This window comes from Mesoplodon densirostris, chromosome 11, assembly GCF_025265405.1.
Source record: "Mesoplodon densirostris isolate mMesDen1 chromosome 11, mMesDen1 primary haplotype, whole genome shotgun sequence".
Taxonomy (NCBI): Eukaryota; Metazoa; Chordata; class Mammalia; order Artiodactyla; family Ziphiidae; genus Mesoplodon; species Mesoplodon densirostris.
Window position 1 is genome coordinate 13,613,952 of NC_082671.1, and position 18,945 is coordinate 13,632,896.

Here is an 18,945-nt window from a genome sequence, read left to right on the forward strand (position 1 = left end):
TGTGAAACACCTGGGAGAGATGTGCTTTCTGGGACTGATGTGGCTGGTTTGCTCTTCTCGATGGGGATAGAAGGAGCGGGGCCTGAAACTGAAAAGAGCTGGCGTTTGGATTCAGCAGACTCAGGTTCAAGATCTGGCTCTGCTATATATTCCACGGATGCTTGGGGCAAGTTGTTAGAAGAGAGAAATTATAACAAGACCTACATTCTTTGTGTTGTGGTGAGCTATTAAATGAGATAAGAGAAATAAAATACTTTGCAAAGTGCCTGGCATTGTAGAAAGTAAACTATTCTTCTTATTTGTTTCTTATGGACCCACTAACCCAGACAATAAAATATCAGAAGCTGATTGAAGTCACCTTGGAATGTCAGCCCTGCACTGTATACATGCCTGACTGCATGGACTGAGGAAGAGCAGAGGTCTCTAGCCCATCTGTCTTCAGTGTGTGTGCTCACGGCCATAGGCAGTGCGGAGAGAAAGAAGGCACAGCATCCTGTGTTATCCAGGGGCAACAAAACGGAGCTCCCTGTATCAAGGAGCCTGTGTCTTTTATCCTGTGTCACCAGCTTTGCTTGCTTTAGGTCTCTGTCCTCAATATGACCAGGTCACCCAGGGCCCATGGAAAGCAGAGATGCCTAAATGTCACAAACCGCTTTGTCCACAGGGATGTCTCTTGGTTTGGCTGCTCCATCCCTGGTGCCTCAGTTCTCTTTCCTTTACAACCCCTGGATCTACTTCCTTTGCTCTCTATCTTCCTGTCCTCTCTCTTAGTGAGGAGGCTTCTATTGATCAGTCCATACAGTCTGACCTGTTAGCAGTCTCCTTTGGGTGTAGTTCTCAAAGGCACCCTCCTTCTTTACCAAGATGGGTGCAGGACTCAAATCCCCTTGGGTCACGCCCACTCAAGTGATCGCTCAATGCAATTCTCTAAACTTGGAAATTGACCAGTTATGATTCTTCAGGATATGGATCATCCCCATCCATTTGGTCGCCCTCAGGGCTGATTTGGGTTCCATTCCTTAGTTTCCACAGAGGATTCTGAACGTCAGGGTAAGGGGGCAAATGTACGCACAGACTCAGAGACCTCATTCTGTGAAATGCATATTGATTCTCAGCAGGCTTTAGTGTATGAAATCAAAGCTTCTGGGAGCCACACTCCATTTTCATGAATAATAATCCAACTGATCACAAGTTTAGTGCCCTGAAAAAAACACAAATTTGCCATCTTACACTTCCGTAGGTTAGAAGTCTGACACAGGTCATCAGTGCCTCTCTGGAGGCTCTTAGGGAGAATCCATTTCCCTTCCTCCTCCACCTTCCAGAGTCTATCCATAATCTTTGGCTAAAGGTTCCCTTCTTCTATCCTCAAAGCCAGCACCATTACATCTCTGTGACCATCCCGTCTTAGTCACACTTCCCCTTGACCTCAGCCTGGAAAGGTTCTTCAGTGTCAGGGAATCATGTGATTAAGCTGGACTCGCTTGGAGAACCTAGGATAGTCTCCCCACGTCAAGGTTCGTAACTTCAACCACATCTGTAAAGTCCCTTTTGCCCTGTAAGGTAACATAGTCACAGGTTCTGGAGATTAGGACATGGACATCTTTGTGGTCATTATTCTGTCCATCTCACTCCTCTCTCTGGCCCCCCAAGGGAATTCCACATGCAAATATATTCATGGCATCCTAAGGTCCTCCATATTCTCAATCCATTACAGCATCTACTCAAAGACCAAAAATCTCATCAGCTCAAAAGTCCCAAATCTCATTATCTACTTCAGATAAACCAGGCATGGTTGAGGCTCTAGGTGGCAACAGAAGGTAGCCTTTTTCTAATGTGAATGTTTTGAAATAATTCAATTGTTTTTATTTCTATAGTTTACACATTTTGTCAAAGGTTTCCACTCCTGATGGCATTCTGAGGCGTTTATTGAAAAGACCATGAGTGTTCTTTTTTTTTTTTTTCCTGCATGTCCCACTATGTCTACTGTATGCCATTACAATCTCCCCATTCTGATTGCAACTCTCTACTCCCAGGGTAGAGCTAGTTATATGTTTTTCTTGTATTCCTATATTCTAGATTTGCCACATATGGAGGAAAAAGCTAAACATGAGACTAAATAGAGACTAAGTATTAAGCCCATTCATATCTCAAAATTTTTCACGTGTTTCAAATGTAGAAACCACTGCCATTTATAATTGGTTGAGGTTCTGATTTTCTGGACTAGCACTCTTAGCCAACACACACACACACACACACACACACACACCACACTCACATACACACACTCATCAAATAACAGTGGAGATTTTTCAATTATCTAATTTGATCTAATGGCTAGTCCAGTATCTTCAAAATGTGGAGCATGAAGAATTCAGTTTTGTTTCCAACTTTATCGATACATCTTTATAGAAAGAGCATTTCAAGATTAAAATGAACTTGATATTTCTTGGCAAGTTCTTTCTTTCTGTTTACATGTGTCCCTCAATAAAATGAAACCCTTTCACTGTAATAAAATTACTCTACAGTAATTTTTAAGCCATTCAAACCAGAACGTGTTAGAAATAAAACCTATCGATACTGTGAATGCTATTGGAACTGGGCACAAGGTACCCAGGACTAAACAATAGTCTTGGCTGAGCACACAGACAAAGGCATTTGGGGAATTACAATGAATATTCTGAAGGTGACCAAATAAGATAAAAGTGTTCACTTACTAACTATGGCAATGTTACATTGAATAAATAAAAGATAATACCAAAAAAATCTTCTTCCATTATGCCTTAAATAAAACACATTTACAAAAGCTCATGTTTTCTCGTGATGGTTGGCTTGAGGAGTTTCTTGATTTGTACTGAACAGAATCTCCTTTTGACTGACTCTGAAAAAATGACCTAAGAAAACAATATGTAGAGTTTCTGCTTTGCCATCAAGGCTGTTTACACCAATTATACACCCAAAATAGCACCACCATAATGTCATTTTGCGTAATGAATTACGTAGTCAAAAACAATCATCAATAATGATGACAGTGGTCCTTTGCCTTTATAAGAAGCATCGTATTCTTCAATAATATTTATTGACCTAGAAGTCTCCAGCAATAATTAATCATGAATTATTCATAGCAGATAAAAGATTTCCAGTTATCTGATGGGATCCAATCTGCCCTCATAAAATGTTTGAAGCCTTCTGGCATTTTGCCCTGGGTAGGAGCCCAATTCTTCCAGGTATTTGGTTCACAAGAACATCTTGCATTTCAGTGGAGAAAAAAAATACCCTCTTATTGTGAGAAATAATGAAGCAACTCTCTGCAATCCAATATTTTTAACACACCCCATCATTTAAAATTTTTGACTTGACTATATATTTTCCTCAATGTTGACATCCTAGGACTTTCACATTTTTAAATAGCTTCTGAGTTTTGGTTTTGGGGCTCTTCCAGGTCAAATTATTAATGTATCCTCCCTTCCCACTGAAGATGTTTAACACACTTTGCATTTTTCACATATTCAGTGCTAAGCTCGCCCATCTTTCTGTACAACTTCCGCCTTTCTCCCGTAACACCTCCTTCGCATACAGCTGCACCTCGAAAGCCCAATAAGTGGTTTCAGCATGAAATCATAGGCAGAATTTGGAATAGAAATATTATTTTAAAAACTGAGCTGAAGAAAAGTGTAATATAAAGCTAGAAGATCTCTTGGTAGTTTAAGCACCGTTTCCTCTGTTCTGGTTCCTCCTTTTCCCTAGTAATGGTTCCAGTGAAGTAAAGTACTTTTCATGGATACTGATTAACCGAAATGAATGTTCCCAAGTAACAAGGAAGAGAAGACAAGAGAGGGAGAAGGGAAGAAGGCAATCGCTGAGCATCTACAACTCTGCATTTTGTTGGAAATTTTCCGAGTACGGTGGATAAAAGCACAGACACCAGAGGCAAACCGCCTGAGTTTGAATCCTAATTCTGCTAGAGTCCCGTCTCTACCTGTAAGGCCCTGGGCAAGTTATTTACACCCTCCTCAAGCTCCTCATCTGTAAAGAAGGGATAATAACAGGGCCAATTCATAGAGGAGTGGTTATGATTATGTAAGTTCATATGTGTCAAGTCTTATAACAGCGGTTGGCTTATAGTCAATGCTATAAACATTAGTTAATTATTGCAATTGCTGGTTATCATCAGATCTCATATGGGTTTGGCATGCAATAGCCCTCATAGAAGATGGTTATTATCTTCTGCATTTTATTGAAGATGAAACTGGGGTGCACTGAAGTTAAGTAAGCTGACCACACACACAGTTAATATATGGCCTGTCAGGCTCCAAACCTGTGTTCCTGCCACTGAAGGGAAATGAGGACTGAAAAGCTGGCTCTGGGGAGATTTAAAAGGGCTTTTCCTGCAACTGAATCAGCAGGATGCCCAAAGCTCTTCACCCTCCCTAAGCATCAATTAGCTCCTATCCCTTTCATTTATTGCTTGGTTGTCCTTTTTCCCCTCCTAATTCCAATATTAATGACATATTTGCATTGGTATGAAGAAAACATCATAATTTTGAAAGATAAGAAATGAAAGGGAACCATTAAAATCTCACTGAACGTATGGTATTTCAGTCTCCCACTGCCTCCCTCAAAGCTTCCCCAAGTATTTCCCACTGATTTCTCTCCCTCTTGTTGACTCTTATAGCATTTATGGCTTGAACTCAACTGCTAGAACACTGTCTTGTGTACAGTTTAAGATACTAACTTGCACAGATCTCAAAAAATAAATTTCTGATAGTAAATAGCTTATTGAATTTCACCTTTTGAAAACCCGTGATGAGCTTCATTTGAATAAACCCCCTCTGGCCAAGGATTGACCAATTTGAGTCTCAACAAGAATAACTACAATAAATTAAACTGCAAATTATGATGACATACAACAACAAAAAACATGAGGATGAGGGTGCATCACTTTTGGAGAATGCTAAGGAACCAACTTATTATTTTGACAGCTGATAATAGAGAGTAAGACTTAAACAATTTGTCTGTCTTTTCTATATAAACTGAACCTCACAGTAGCAACACAGTTGTTAAGAGGAAGTTTCTCCTTATAAAAATAATCCCGCTAATAAGTAAAGACTGATATGGAACACTTCCATCACCACAGAAATTTCTGTTGGAAAGTGCTGTTCTAGAAAGTCTACTCTAGACAATGAGCTTCAATTGCTACCAGACATTGAGTGACAGAAGTACACAATAACACCTTGCAAAAAAACAAAAAATCAACACTAAAAAACCTGAATAAAATGAAGCCTCTGGGTCTAACCACCAATTTCCTGTATTTACAGGAAATACAGGGGACAGAGGACTGTGTTACACAACACTCTTGGGATCCAGATGGCAAATTCCAGTTTGCGGGACACTGCTTGGAACAAATGATGCACTTTTCTTAACAAAAATAATACCCCCAAAAATTGATGGAGGAGGAAACTTAAACCTCATCAATTCCATGAATTCCATAAATTCCATATGTAAGACACATATCAAACAAAATTACAGTCCATAGCCTTTATTAAAAGCCTGTTTCAAACAGACTGTAAAATAAATAATGACTAATTTTAAAACAATTGAAGTCTCTCCTTCTGTATCGCTGTTGTCTTTTCAAAAGGGTCCTGAGCCTGAACTGAGTCAAAAATCAATCATTCTAATATTTACAGCTTAGTTGTAACCATGTCATACAATTGATACAGGGTCTATGTCAGTTTCCTGGTTTTGATAATGTATTGTGGTTACGTGAGGTGTTAATCATTGGGGGAAGCTAGGTGAAGGGTACACAAGAGCTCTCTGTTTGTTTTTGCAACTCTGACAATTTTCTAAAAATATTTCAAGATGCAAATTTGTCAAAATCAATCATTGTGCTGGAAACCATCACCAGCTGATTTCTAGTTGCAAGTCATAAGGCCCAACAAAACACTAAGGTCCCTGAGACAAGGATAATCATATAATTCTCTGGACTTCCCCCCAAATATTGGCATGTTATTAGGCATATGGTGGGAGGATGAAGAGAGGGGAAGAATTGGGAACATAGGAGGAATTTCATAAATATTTGTAAATTGATAAGTGGGAGACATTAAGAAATCATGGGTTAAATTTTGGGACTCAAGGATTTAAATGTATGGTTACTGTGCTCTTGGTTTCACCTCTTTTGGAAACTGCTAGAAAAATAGTTTCCAATTATAAAATATGTGAATGGAAAAATAGTCCCAGGCATTGGAACAGATAACCATTACTCATACTACTAAGTGTGGTTGAGTCTTCCTTTAAAACATCTAACTCAACACACGTTGCCAAATGACTAGGAAGCTGGCTCAGTTATTAGGTTCAGTTGTAATTTACAAGATCCTTAATGCAAAAAGAAGTCAAATGCTTTTCAGACAGACAAATATTCACAATTTTTATTCTTACTTTTTAATTTTTGGCTTCACCACTTAAGTTACTGTCCAATGGCATAAAGCAAAAGAGAACTTTAAACAACATTTTTAAAAAAAATCTGGAAATGCATCACTGAGAAAAAGATGTTATCTTTCTATCCAAAACAGTGGAAACTTATGAACTTTTCTCAATATCATAGTTCTGTCTACACAACCATTGCATAAGTTTTATAAACACCATTGTCAGCAAGCAATTGAAAATTGTTTTTTTCCAAATGTTGGAGAAAGAACAACTATCTTATATTAATTAAAGCTAATCTACATTGGCTTTAATTGACTGATGGAGCATTGTATTAATAAGCTCAAGTTTATTAGGTTCAATTCCTATGTGGTCTACTTAGCTTCTCTCGGTAGCATATTTGGTACCATGGTCTTCGACCATGTTTAACTCCCAGACTCTTAACACTGTAGTTTAGCCCGACCCACCCCTACTGTTGCCAAATAGCTCAAAGTACCATCTTAAAATCAAAGCTCAGCATGTAACAGTTGTTGAGGCTTACAGTTTATTTTTTTCAAACAAAACTTATCTTACTATGAAACGAATGAAAAATTCTAGTCTTAAGGAACCACAGAAAAAGCTCACATTTGCTCTGCCCCAGTAGAGTAATTTTTGGCCTAGTCTACTCCTGCTAGAGTGTTAATTTCATGAGTGCAGAGACCCTGTCTGTTTTATTTACCCTTGTATCATTGGTACCCATGACAGTGCCTGGCACTCAGTGTTTATTACATGTAGCTCACAAAAAGCTATATGCTTTTCCAAAGCCAAAAACACCTATTTCAAATGGAAACTGAGTACTTAGAAAACTTAAACAGTGGTTTCCAAAATGTGGTCCTCAGACTAGCAGCATCAGCAGCCTCTGGGAATTTGTTAAAAAATACAAATTCTCTGGCCTTACTACAGACCTGCTGAATCAGAACCTCGGGGGTGGTGACCTGAAATATATATTTTAACAAGTCCTCCAGGTGATTCTGAGGCATGCTAAAGTTTCATATCTACCGGTATAATCTAAGGAAGAAAACTCTTTCCCAAATTTAGCTCTGATTTGCATCACATAAACTCAGCTATTTCAGCACAGAAACATACATATCCTGGAATGATTCTCTGGAAAATGACTTTCTGTAAAGACTAGATATGTGGGCCAATAAAAGTTGATCACTGTTATGCACTTTATATAGCAAGATACCTTGAATCGTAAGACAAGAATGTGTGTAAGCCTTCCTCCCAGACAACTTATTTTATGGTAAATTTAAACTGAACTTATTTAATGAACATGGAAGTAATGTGATATGGTGTTAATGTCCCCACACCAAGAGTCAACGACCTTTGTTTTTCTTTACTAGCTGAAAATTATCCAAAAAACTCATTGGGATTCCTTATCATTTCAGTGAGCTAAATAATACCAAAGTGGAAAATTCTAGGATTCAGTAAGAGCATCCAGGGCCTAAAATGTTCCAAAACCAACATATTTCTAGATGACAGAAAGAAGAGAAGGATGATACACATGCTGTATCCAAAAAGCTCCTGACAAGCCAGAAGAATAAATTAAATTTAACAAAACAGTATTTTAGAGGATAAAAATTAACTTCTACACCTGAATGAAACATACACATACTCAGGTACAAGTTTGGGATGATTTGACTCAGCAACAGCATATATTTAAAGAAAAAGACTTCATTTGCAGTATACACCCCATGAGCCAACACTGTACCCACTGTCACCCTGAAAACAACAGTGACCTTAGAATGTCTTAGCAGAAGCAAAATGTCTAGTATCAAAACCACAGCTGTGCTCTGATCTGGTCTGGGCATCCCACATCTGAAATGCCTGCATTCATTTCCAAGCCCTACACTTCGTGGAGTGCACAGCTGGAGTGGAACAGCAAGGATGATTCTGTGACCAGAAACCGTGATCTCTGCAGAGCAAATGAAATCACCGTGAGGAACCAGACAATGGAAAAGAAAACTCAGGCATGGGTGGAGGCATGCTGGTTTATCTTCAAATACGTTAAGGGCTGTCATAAGGAAGAAGAATTTAAAGTGCTCTGTGGAACTTGAAGGGGTTAAAGTCAGTGAGTAGAAACTGATGAACAGCCTTTGGTTGCAAAGAACGTAAAGTAACAGACAGGAAGACTTGTGATAGTTTTATGTGCCAGTTTGTCTGGGCTCTAGGACCCAGTTATTCAATCAAATATTACTGTAGGGGTTGCTGTGGAGGTATTTTGTAGATATGGTTAACATCTACAATCAGTTGACCTTAAGCAAAAGAGATTAGCCTGAATGATGTGGGTGGACCTTATCTGATTACTGGAAGGCCTTTAGTGCAAAAATTGAGCTTTCCCAGAGCGAAAGAAATTCTTCCTCTAGCTTGCAGCATTCACTCCTCCCTGACTTTCCAGCCTGCCACCTTTCTCTACAAATTTCAGTCTTGCCAGCCCAAATAAATATAGAAAGACGTAATGTGTGTGTGTGTGTGTGTGTGTGTGTGTGTGTGTGTCCTACCGGTTCTGTTTCTCTGGAAGACTGTAACTGATACAGTTGCCCAAGGATAGAAAGGTCTATTTCTTCTCATGCTGAGTTCCTTTTACCAGAGATATTCAAGTGCAGGAGAGGAAACCACTTTGGCAACAATAAAGAGACCATTTAGAAGATATGATTCTTGATGAAATTATATAGCATGTATAGACCACAGACTCTAACTCAATTTATTCACTTTATTGAGGAACCAGTCTTCATCTGCTCTGGGAATATAATAATGAGCAGAAATAGTTACTACTCTGCTTTTTTGGAACATATATGAATCCTGTACTATGTGCAAGCTATACTAGAACACAGAGTTGGCACTCAACAGATACTTGTTGAATGAATAATTGAATGAATGAATAAAAACATAGTTTAAGATTATAGGGAGACATATAGATACATATATCTATATATTTTTTGAGAAATGTTTCTATCAAAAATATGTAAATGTTTCAAAGCTTTAATTTTTTAATAAGGATAAGATTTGATTATCAAAAAGTTCTATAACATGCCATATTTCCTTCTCCAGTAAGGCATAAGTCCAAATTATTTTCCTTAACTCTTCTCCTTTTTTGACCCCCTTACATATGGAGCCTAAAAAAACACCCTGACTTAATGTCTATTCATTTCACACATTTGAAAGTGCAAATTCCTTCAGCATAGAATCTACAACCTCTGGATAGTCTGTAACGTTATACACTCAGTGGAGGAACACTCATAGTCAACTACTGACCTGAGCATGTTCATCCAGCATCCAGTGACGGACAGCCAGGAAACCGACCATACTGCTTTTCCAAACACGAATGTTAAGGAACGCAGGGGAAGAACTGCACGGATTTCAATAATAAAAGCATGATAGTATTAGGACAATATTTATATCACACCTGTAACTTTTCAAAGTACCTTCACAGCCTATCCAACCTGCATCACTGTGAAAAAAAAAAAAGCAAATAAAAGTATCATTTGACAGATGAATAAAAAGAGAGAGTCATGGATGGGATGAAGGTGAAGGTTAAACCCCAATCCTTTCACTCGGTTTGGTTGGGTACTTGTTTTTTTCATTAGATCATACTGACAGAACATGGCGCATCATATTCTTTTTTGATAACAATAGAAAATGTACCCTTTAGTAGAAGATGATTCATCAGTCTTCTTACTCTTGATCTAAAGCTATAACAAATGGAATACTGCATTACAGGGGAAATTTCCTACGTATACAGGTTGCTGAGAATCTTGGTTGTATTGATTGGCAACTTACCCCGTACTCCCAGGGGGCTTTGCCATGCATTGGTAATTCACTGATTACTGGAAATTTCTTACAAAAATAAAACTCTATAGATTTTTTTTACAAAATTCATATTACAAAATTCTAATGATTATTTCATTTCCCAATAAAAGGTGTTTGAAAGGAACAGGGTGATACAAAATGAAAACCCTTAGTAGCAAAGTTGCAAAAGCCTTGCACAGTCATAAACTGGGATTCTAGACTTGGCTGCAGCTCCAATAAGTTGGGTGATCTAGGTAAGAATCTCTCTCATGTGTATGTATAGTAGCCTTACCTATTTGCTTATTCCAGGCTGAAATTACCTATTTCAGGCTGCCTTGTCTTCATAATATAACTACTTTCATTTTTAATGGGATGGAAGAAATTATGGCTGTTTTTCTGAAACCACATCAATTTTTAAAGGCAGCTGGAGCAATAGGGATGCGTTTGCACTGGAATTTTGGCTTCAAGGCCAGTACCACCTTGAAAATTTGGCTGATTTCCCCAAACCCATGAGTTGGAGAAATACCAGTAATAAAAAGGGGAATTACAAGGATGATTTACAATTTTCTTCACTCCCTCCCTCAAATTTAGTCTTTGTCCGTTGCCAAGAAAATAAGTCAAGATCAAAATGGAACCAATTGGTAACTGATAATTATACTACAGCAAAATATTTCAATAAATAAATTAGCCATCAGATAAAAATTAAGGACAATTGAATTTTGATAATATATCCCAGCAGAAAAAAAGCAGAGACAGAGGTATGTCCTTCTGACTTTGAAAAACAGCTCTTGATTTTGTTTTGTTTTCCAGTATTGTTTCTTTCCTAATTATATTTTTCTTGGGAGAAAAGCTTAAGAATTGGCCACTGCCAGCCTACAAAAATGTTTACCCACCAATAAACAACTGATTTTGATTCTTTTAATTTTTCTTTCCTCTTCTTTCTTTCCTTTCCCTTTCTTTTTCTAAGTACTTATAAGCACGATTCCTCATCTTTGTTTAGCTTCCTGGGCATGCAAGAAAAGTCTGCATGACTTAAACCTAGCACAGAAGTCTGACTTTTTGTACATATCCATAGGTATACACCTGCAGTTTGAAAAGACCCTTTTATTCCTCTTGGGGTGGAAGAATCAAATGAAAATAAACTCATTTCGGCTGTTTGTCTCTTTTTGCTTTTCTATCTTTGCAGGTAAAGGAAGGTATAAATGCTTGAAAGCCACAGGTAACCACATCACCGTATTTTATGACAAGAGAACAGCTATTTTTCCAGCATTATCCAAACTTGTCTCAATGCCACCTTCCTCCCTTTGGCCCAGTCTATTAAAAACAATTACTTCTCTAACCACCATCTACACAGGAACCAATGGACCTGATTTCCGGTAATCTTTAAATTTCAACAACCACTTAGGAAAGCCTTCTTCACACACACACACACACACACACACACACACACACACACACACACACACACACACATGTTTCCAGGAGCTGTGGAACTTCTGTACCCACCTGAAACACAGCTTGCCCCTCTTTTTACCTAAACAAATATTTAAAGAAAAATTACCATTAATATTATACTGTATAATCTTAGAACAAGAATAAACAAGAACTTGAAGAGCTGCTTGGCAACTTAAGTAGGTAAAAAGTGAGGTACAGGACCATTGCCAGTGCTCACATTCATGTGATGCACACAGCTGAGGCTATTTCCTCTGCTTGTGGTCCTAAAACTGGACCCAAAGCCTAGGCATTATTGAAGCCACAGATCAATTTGCTATATCTTCCTGAAGAGTCCATTTTAGTCACTGATTTGGGGATAACATTGTTTTTATGTTCAAACAAACATAGACATATTAAAATTTGCCTATATTTCTATAAGTAATAAAACATGCAAAATAATTACATGATTGTAATGAGATGCTTGCATGACCCAATCCCCTAGATCTTTCTCCTCCTTCTTTTAGAAGTATTTTGAAGACAATGTTTAAGAAGCATCATACTACACCATGAAGTATAACTGAAGGGAACGAACTGGTATAGCTACTTGGGTAAAGAAAAAGTTCTAAAACACAAAGCTGAGCTCTAGAGCACAAGGAAATTGACCTACCTAAGTTGCTATTGATATTGCCTTTGTTTAATATATATGAGATCTCATAAACATAACTCAGCCATAAAGAAACATATATGTTAAAGCAGTATCTGGTGCTCATTGGAAAAGTCACATTTAAAATCAGAATTGTCCCTGCCTGTCCCACTTGAAAATAAAATGAAAAAGGCTTTTTAAAACTTTTCATAATTGTTTGCATAAAAGCAAACAAGAACAAGAAAAAGGAAGAAAAACGAAATCTCTCTGTGCCAAGGGAAACTGTATCACATGCTTGTTTGTGTTTGGCACCCAATTCATAGCCCAGCCATCTGAGTCTATGAACTTAAGCCTTCATGGACGAGTGCGTCAATTGGCTTTTGAATCAGAGAATAGCATTACTCCATTAACTTTGAGACTATCCCTTTCAAGAAATATATTTAGCTATGGCACACAATATTTCAGTCCTAAAATGAGAACGTCAACTGTGAAATGCAACTGAAAATTTCAGTTGTTTTTCTCTCGACTCCTCCTACTTACTACACATTCGAATAATGTGAATCCAGGAAGCATTTACATAAATATGGTGTGCATTCTAGGTTTTATGGCAGGTCTTTCTGCTTTCATTACTTGGAGCCTGCCACATTACAGGCTGGCACACATGAGTAAGGAAATCTATGCCCTACATGCCGTGTTATCACTGGCTGCCTTACCCTTAGCCAGAGAAGGGAAACGTTTACCCTGCTGGGGCAAGAGAAGAAGCAAAGGGCTGGGAAAACTTGGATCTCCACTTTGAAGATTCCACACAGTGTTCCCCGTGCTGAACCAGCAAGCTCGCCAAGCCAGGAAGCTCACTTGAAGACAGAACTGCAAGAACTGCCAAAACTAGACAGAAGGAAGAAGAATCCTCCTGATACAAAAGACCCTGTAAATACTGCAATATACATACACATGTACACATACCCGACATGTTTTGTAATGAACACATTATTAAATTTCGCCTGTGCTGACGCTTCTAATGTCAACCTGTCAACCAAAGGCTTCTGGTTAACGTTAAATTCTGTTTTAAACATGGAAGGCTTATCTGTTACCTGGGCTTAGGAAACCATCTACCACATACCAGAAGCACTTTCAAATTTAACGGTGTTAATTTATTGATGACACCATAATACTTCTGGCTGTTTTTCCAAGATTTCCAAGATATTAGCCAGGAGAAGTATTGTTATGATCAGCAGCGGTCAAGCTGTAATTGACATAAACCAGACTCTGGATTTAAGAGAAAGAGAGAGACTGAGAAAGTGCATGCGTGTGTGTGTGTGTGTGTGTGTGTGTGTGTTTAGGGTGTGCTGAGCAGCAATGCAAAATTTTTTCTTATAGGCTTTCTGACTTTTACTGAAAACCCAAATATCCACTTGAATGTAGATATATCTTTGATTGTATGGTTTCACTAGACAACTTACAAGTGAAGAAGAGCATACCTTGAAAAATTGTAATAATATAAACGAATATACTTGAGCACTTAATATGTGCCAGGTACTGTTCTAAGAGATTTGCGTGTAATAACTCAGCCAGTCCTAACGACAACTCTTTGAAATAGGCACTATTACATCCTTCATATAATTGCAGAAATTGAAAATTTAAGTACCTTGTTAAAGTTGCTAAATTCACACAGCTAATAAAGTGTAGAACTGGGAGCCAGACCTAATAGTGTGACTCCAGGACTCCTGTTCTTGACTCCATTAGCAAATGGCCAATATGGTCTTATTTACCCCAAATTCCAAATTGGTATTGAGTGTGCAGGAAAGCAGATGGGCCAGGTAAGGCTTGAAGTCTCTGAAGCAATTCACACAGACCCAGGTTCAAATCAGAGACGCTCAGTTTCTACCACTCCAAGATCACAAGCTGCCACCTCTTCTCAGGAATGTTTGGTGAGAAATGGATTGTTTGAGCCCACGGGTGGATCATGACCATTTGGGGGAGGCATTTGAGTAAGTGAGGAGCCGTAGTTACATTCCAGCAGGTATAATTTCTTGCAGACTTAAAAAAACAAAAATTACTTATAAGACAAATTGAATCTGTACAATAGGAAAGCGAAGGCGGGATACAATGATTAGGCAGAGATATCCATATTAATTAAGAACTAGTATAAACGTGAATTCACAGTCTGGTTTCAAAGTTGAGAGATAAGATATGAAGTACTCTATGGTTGTTTTCACTGAATTATGGGAAAAGGTCTCAGAACTGTCTCCCATGCATAAGTCAAACCAGTCTACTTTATAAACGGGAGGTGTGGTTACAAGGTCTCAGGAAAACAGTCTCATGTTGAAATAGGAAAACACTGTCTGTTTATAGATGACAGACAAAAAGGCAATTGTTTAAAAGCATGTGGTCTATCACTGTCATTTTCACCTAAATGAAAATAAACATGCATGGTAGAATGTATATAAGGTGGACAGGAAAACCAGTCCAAAGAAGAGTCATTAATCAAGAGTCATCACATTTTCGAGCTGGAAAGGACCTAAATGAACAAGTTCAACTTCTGCACTTTCCATAAATTAAAACCAAGATCAACAGAATGTGGACTCTGTGTGCAGGTGTCATCTTCAGCTCTGGGCATGAGGGCTTTCCCCTAGGGAGAGGGTCTGCAGTGTGAGGACAAGAGGATGATATGTAGAACCTGAGAGCCCCAAACTTTGAGAGAAGTAGGCCAATAAAAAGCAGCACATGAAGATGGCTGCTTAGGGTCAATGGAGAGGTGGCGGGAAAGCCAAGAAGTGTGACGTCATTGGAGCCTGGGAAGGAAGGAGTTTTAGGAAAGCGTAAGTGGTTATGTTAAACAGTAACAAGAGTTCTAAGAAGACCAGAACTGAGAAAGATTCATTAGATCGGTTATTGATCTGTGGTGACCCTCACAAAAGCAGTTTCAGCAGCATGATCACAGTGGAAGATTGCCATGCTTAAGCAATGAATGGGAAGTCCCCAAAAGTTAAGACAGTGAGGGCAGAGCCCAAGTTCAATAACCCTGGAGAAAAGAAAAAGATGGAGTAGTGGACAAAGAAATGCTCAAGGGGAAAAGGTCAGTAGAGAATGAGAAGAATCCTTGAAGAAATAATTGACACAACTTGGGGGAAGACAAAGGAAACTGAGGTCTAACTGATGGATCAGCCTTGACTGGAAGAGATACCCAGTTTGCTCTGAGATAATACAGATGAAAAAGGGCGGGTATACGGTACATAGAGTTAGGTGGTTCTCTCCACTGGATTTTTATTTTTATGTTTCACTTTTCAAATGAGGCAGAGTTTATTTTGGTAAATGATATAAGGTTAAAAATTCCCCTTCCCTTATTGCCTGTGTTAAATGTTGCATGCATGAATGTTAAACACTGAGCTCTAAGTCTAGATCCCTCGGTCGTGAAAAATTTAGACCAGCTCTTGTCAGAACACGTCTTCCCACACATGGCATCGCCTTGATCCTCCACTCACTGGGACAGTTTCCTCATTCTCCAGAGCCTTCCACCAGCTACAGAAATTGTTTGTTCTCACGCCATCAGGAAACACTGAGGAGATTAATAGGGAGGAGTTTAACCATCTTCGATCTCCTGAAGGCTGGCAGTTTCTTAGCCTTGTCAACTATCTATTTTTTTTGCTTGGTTTCTGCCAGAGGCCAGAGCAAGAGGCAAGCAGGAGAAAAGGGTGTCTGCAGAAAAGAGCCCTCTTGAGAAAAGAGCCCTCTTGAGAAAATAAAAAGAAAAAGAGAGAGAGAGAGAGAGAGAGAGAGAGAGAGAGAGAGAGACTTAGAACTTAGAATAGGGAAGATTTACTGCTGAAATTATACCACAGAGCTGGTTTGGAAAGAGAGGCTGGTCACAGAATTAAAAGCTGCTCATGCTTGTTTGTTTAAGATTATGTGGATGACTTGTTGTACTGGATGATCTGAATGGGTTTCCCTCTACAAACACACACTTACTAGGTGTCTGTTTGAGTCCTTTCCTGAGAACCAAGAGCTCAATGGGCAAAGTCAATTATGAGTCTTTCCTCCAGTGAGAGATCAAAGCAACGTTATCTGAAAAACCACGTTGCCCTGATATTTCAGCAACATGTACTTAACATTTAATCATAAAATCTGAGATCCATTTCTCAAATTGGATTAGATACATTTTCACTTCCACCATTTCACCCTTCATCTTAAAGGTCTGCAAACCTTTACTGAGGTGTGAAATACAAAAGCCTCTGGATTACCAACGTGGGCCACAACTGGATCATTTGAATTCACCCCAGAGGTTCCGGCAATAGCTATCTTACTTGAGGTCACACACGCCCCAGCTTACACCAGTCCTCCCCAATTTTAGACGTGTTAGGTGATAATACAATTCTGTTTCTTGTAAAGATATATCCCCTCGGCAAGCATGTATTCAGCACCCAACACATGCTTGACACTGAGCCAGTTGCTGAAAATATCAAGACTGATGAGATATTACATTGGCCCCTCAAGATCTCATATAGAGAAAAAAAGAGCCAATGTATTTTTTAATTTCTACAGTCTGATTTCTTTGGAAGTTGAACATCCTTCCTCAGAATACCAAGACCTGTGATGTATCCACTGCCTTGTGTATTACCAGCGGAGCTTCTTTACCATAAAGAAGCAAAAGAGGACGTAAAAGCTGGTTATGCAAAATGAAAATTTCAGATAAAGAGAAAGAGGCTTCATCTAAAAGAGCAACACAGGAGAACAGGAGAGAGAGAGACACACACACACACAAACACACACACAAACAACCGCCACAAAAATCTTACCTGACTTGCCCACGCCTGCTCTCCCAAATATTGCCAGTTTGACCTCTGAACTTTTAGCCATGCCGGCTGCTGGTAGACAATTCACTGTGGTTCAAACTAAAGAGCTGAGAAGATCTTTTTGGTTCCAGCCCTTGGTTTCACCATATCACTGTAAATCAGCAATCCTTCAACAAAAGAGATTTGGGAATTCATAACTGACTGGAGAAAGAAACTCATATTTATTAAAGCATCTCCTATGTGCCAGCACCATTCACTCAATCAGCGTCTTCCCTGTTGATCTTCACCACAATCCTGCGAGAGGGTTCTAACAATATACTGTAAACCCTTCAACTAAAAAGTGATAGATCCAGGACTTGCACATAGATCTGTTTGGTTCTAAAAAATGCATTTTTACACAAGACAGCATTTTCAAAAGTACTTTCTCAAAGAATGTTTTTTGTCAGTAATTGATAACAAATACTTGCCTGTGAATACATGTATTTACCATATGTCTGTAAACATCCAATATACATACACACATGGGGAGAGTCACATTTAGAACTGTTATTTCCCTTTGGGCTGAATAATACACATTCATATTAGTGTATCCCATTGTAATATGATTGAATTTGCATTCCAAGGTTTAAATTTTATCTCCATTCACACTAGATCACATGGTTGAGTCATATGACAGATACCCATGTTCCAAAATTGATACATAACATCTAGATAATATTTTTATATTTTTCTGGGCACAATGCCCTGGTACACAAAAGATAAATGCCATGTGCTGACTTCTGATTCCTTTTCTATGACAACCTCAAGTAAATTAATTTATGGTACTGTCCTGACACTTGGGAAATGACATGATATACAATGTAAGCACATTTTATATAGTTGGGTGCTTTAGGAAGGACACTTAGGTCCTTGGTACCATGGAAATGTAAAATTGGAAAAAGCCTTGGAGTCAACAGAAAAATCCATCCAGCCTTCCTTTATGATCAGACAACCATCTAACAACCATCCTGGGTCTAATTTATCACTTCCAGGTATGGGGGGAGGAGAGAAGCATTATATCAACTTTTTCTTTTCTTTCACTGAGAGCCCTTCAAGTAGCCAAGCAGCTATTAGGAACCTTTGCCCCATTCTAGAGGTCTACTTTCTAGGAAAATGAGACCCAGTCATCTTTCCTGGTTCTTCATGGGACATCTGTTCTTGTTTATGTTTTTTTGACCCTCACCTTCCCTCCTCACCATGTGCAGCTCTCTTCTGTGGTATTTGCCATTTTAATCACTCTAAAAATGTGGCATCCTCTGCATTCGCCCCTTGAGATATGACCTGACAAATGACCCAGCAAAAGTTTCATACGATTCTTCCTCTTCTTCATCTGGCACTGTAATTATATTTCAGCACACTCATATTAAGGCTCCCATTTTTCACGTGAATTGCAGGCTCCCCTCTTCTGAACTTCTGCTATCGATGTTTTCAACCTAAATACAAGACTTCACTTTCAAGTCTGTTATCTAAACACATGAACTGTTCCTGCCAGAGTTTTGGCATCTACAAATTTTCAAAAAGAGCTTTTTCAGAGAAAGACAATAGTAAAAGTCCTTCTGAAAAAGTGTTTCTACAAAGATGTTAACGTGTAATCATCTCCTTCATTACATATCTAAACTATGGACCTGTACCTCACAAATTCTGTATTTGCTGATTTCCACAGTCCAGAGCTTCCTCCGAAGGACAGAAAGGTCAACAATAACATTGGCTGTTGTTTACTTCATCCCAATAATGAACAAACTCCCTAGTGATCATTAATAGTACAAAAACCAGAAGCTTTTATATCTTTAATTT

General features: G+C 38.6%; 1 protein-coding gene across 2 annotated transcripts in view; it reads right to left on the bottom strand.

Moving 5' to 3' along the window:
• The window catches only part of RERG (RAS like estrogen regulated growth inhibitor), a 102,558-nt gene extending 85,382 nt beyond the window's left edge, over positions 1-17,176 (bottom strand). For both annotated transcript variants that reach the window (XM_060113627.1, XM_060113626.1), the window contains exon 1: positions 17,116-17,176. In XM_060113627.1, the coding sequence (XP_059969610.1) occupies positions 17,116-17,176 (61 nt within the window). The remainder of the gene's footprint in view (positions 1-17,115) is intronic.
• Between the last annotated feature and the right edge of the window lie 1,769 nt (positions 17,177-18,945).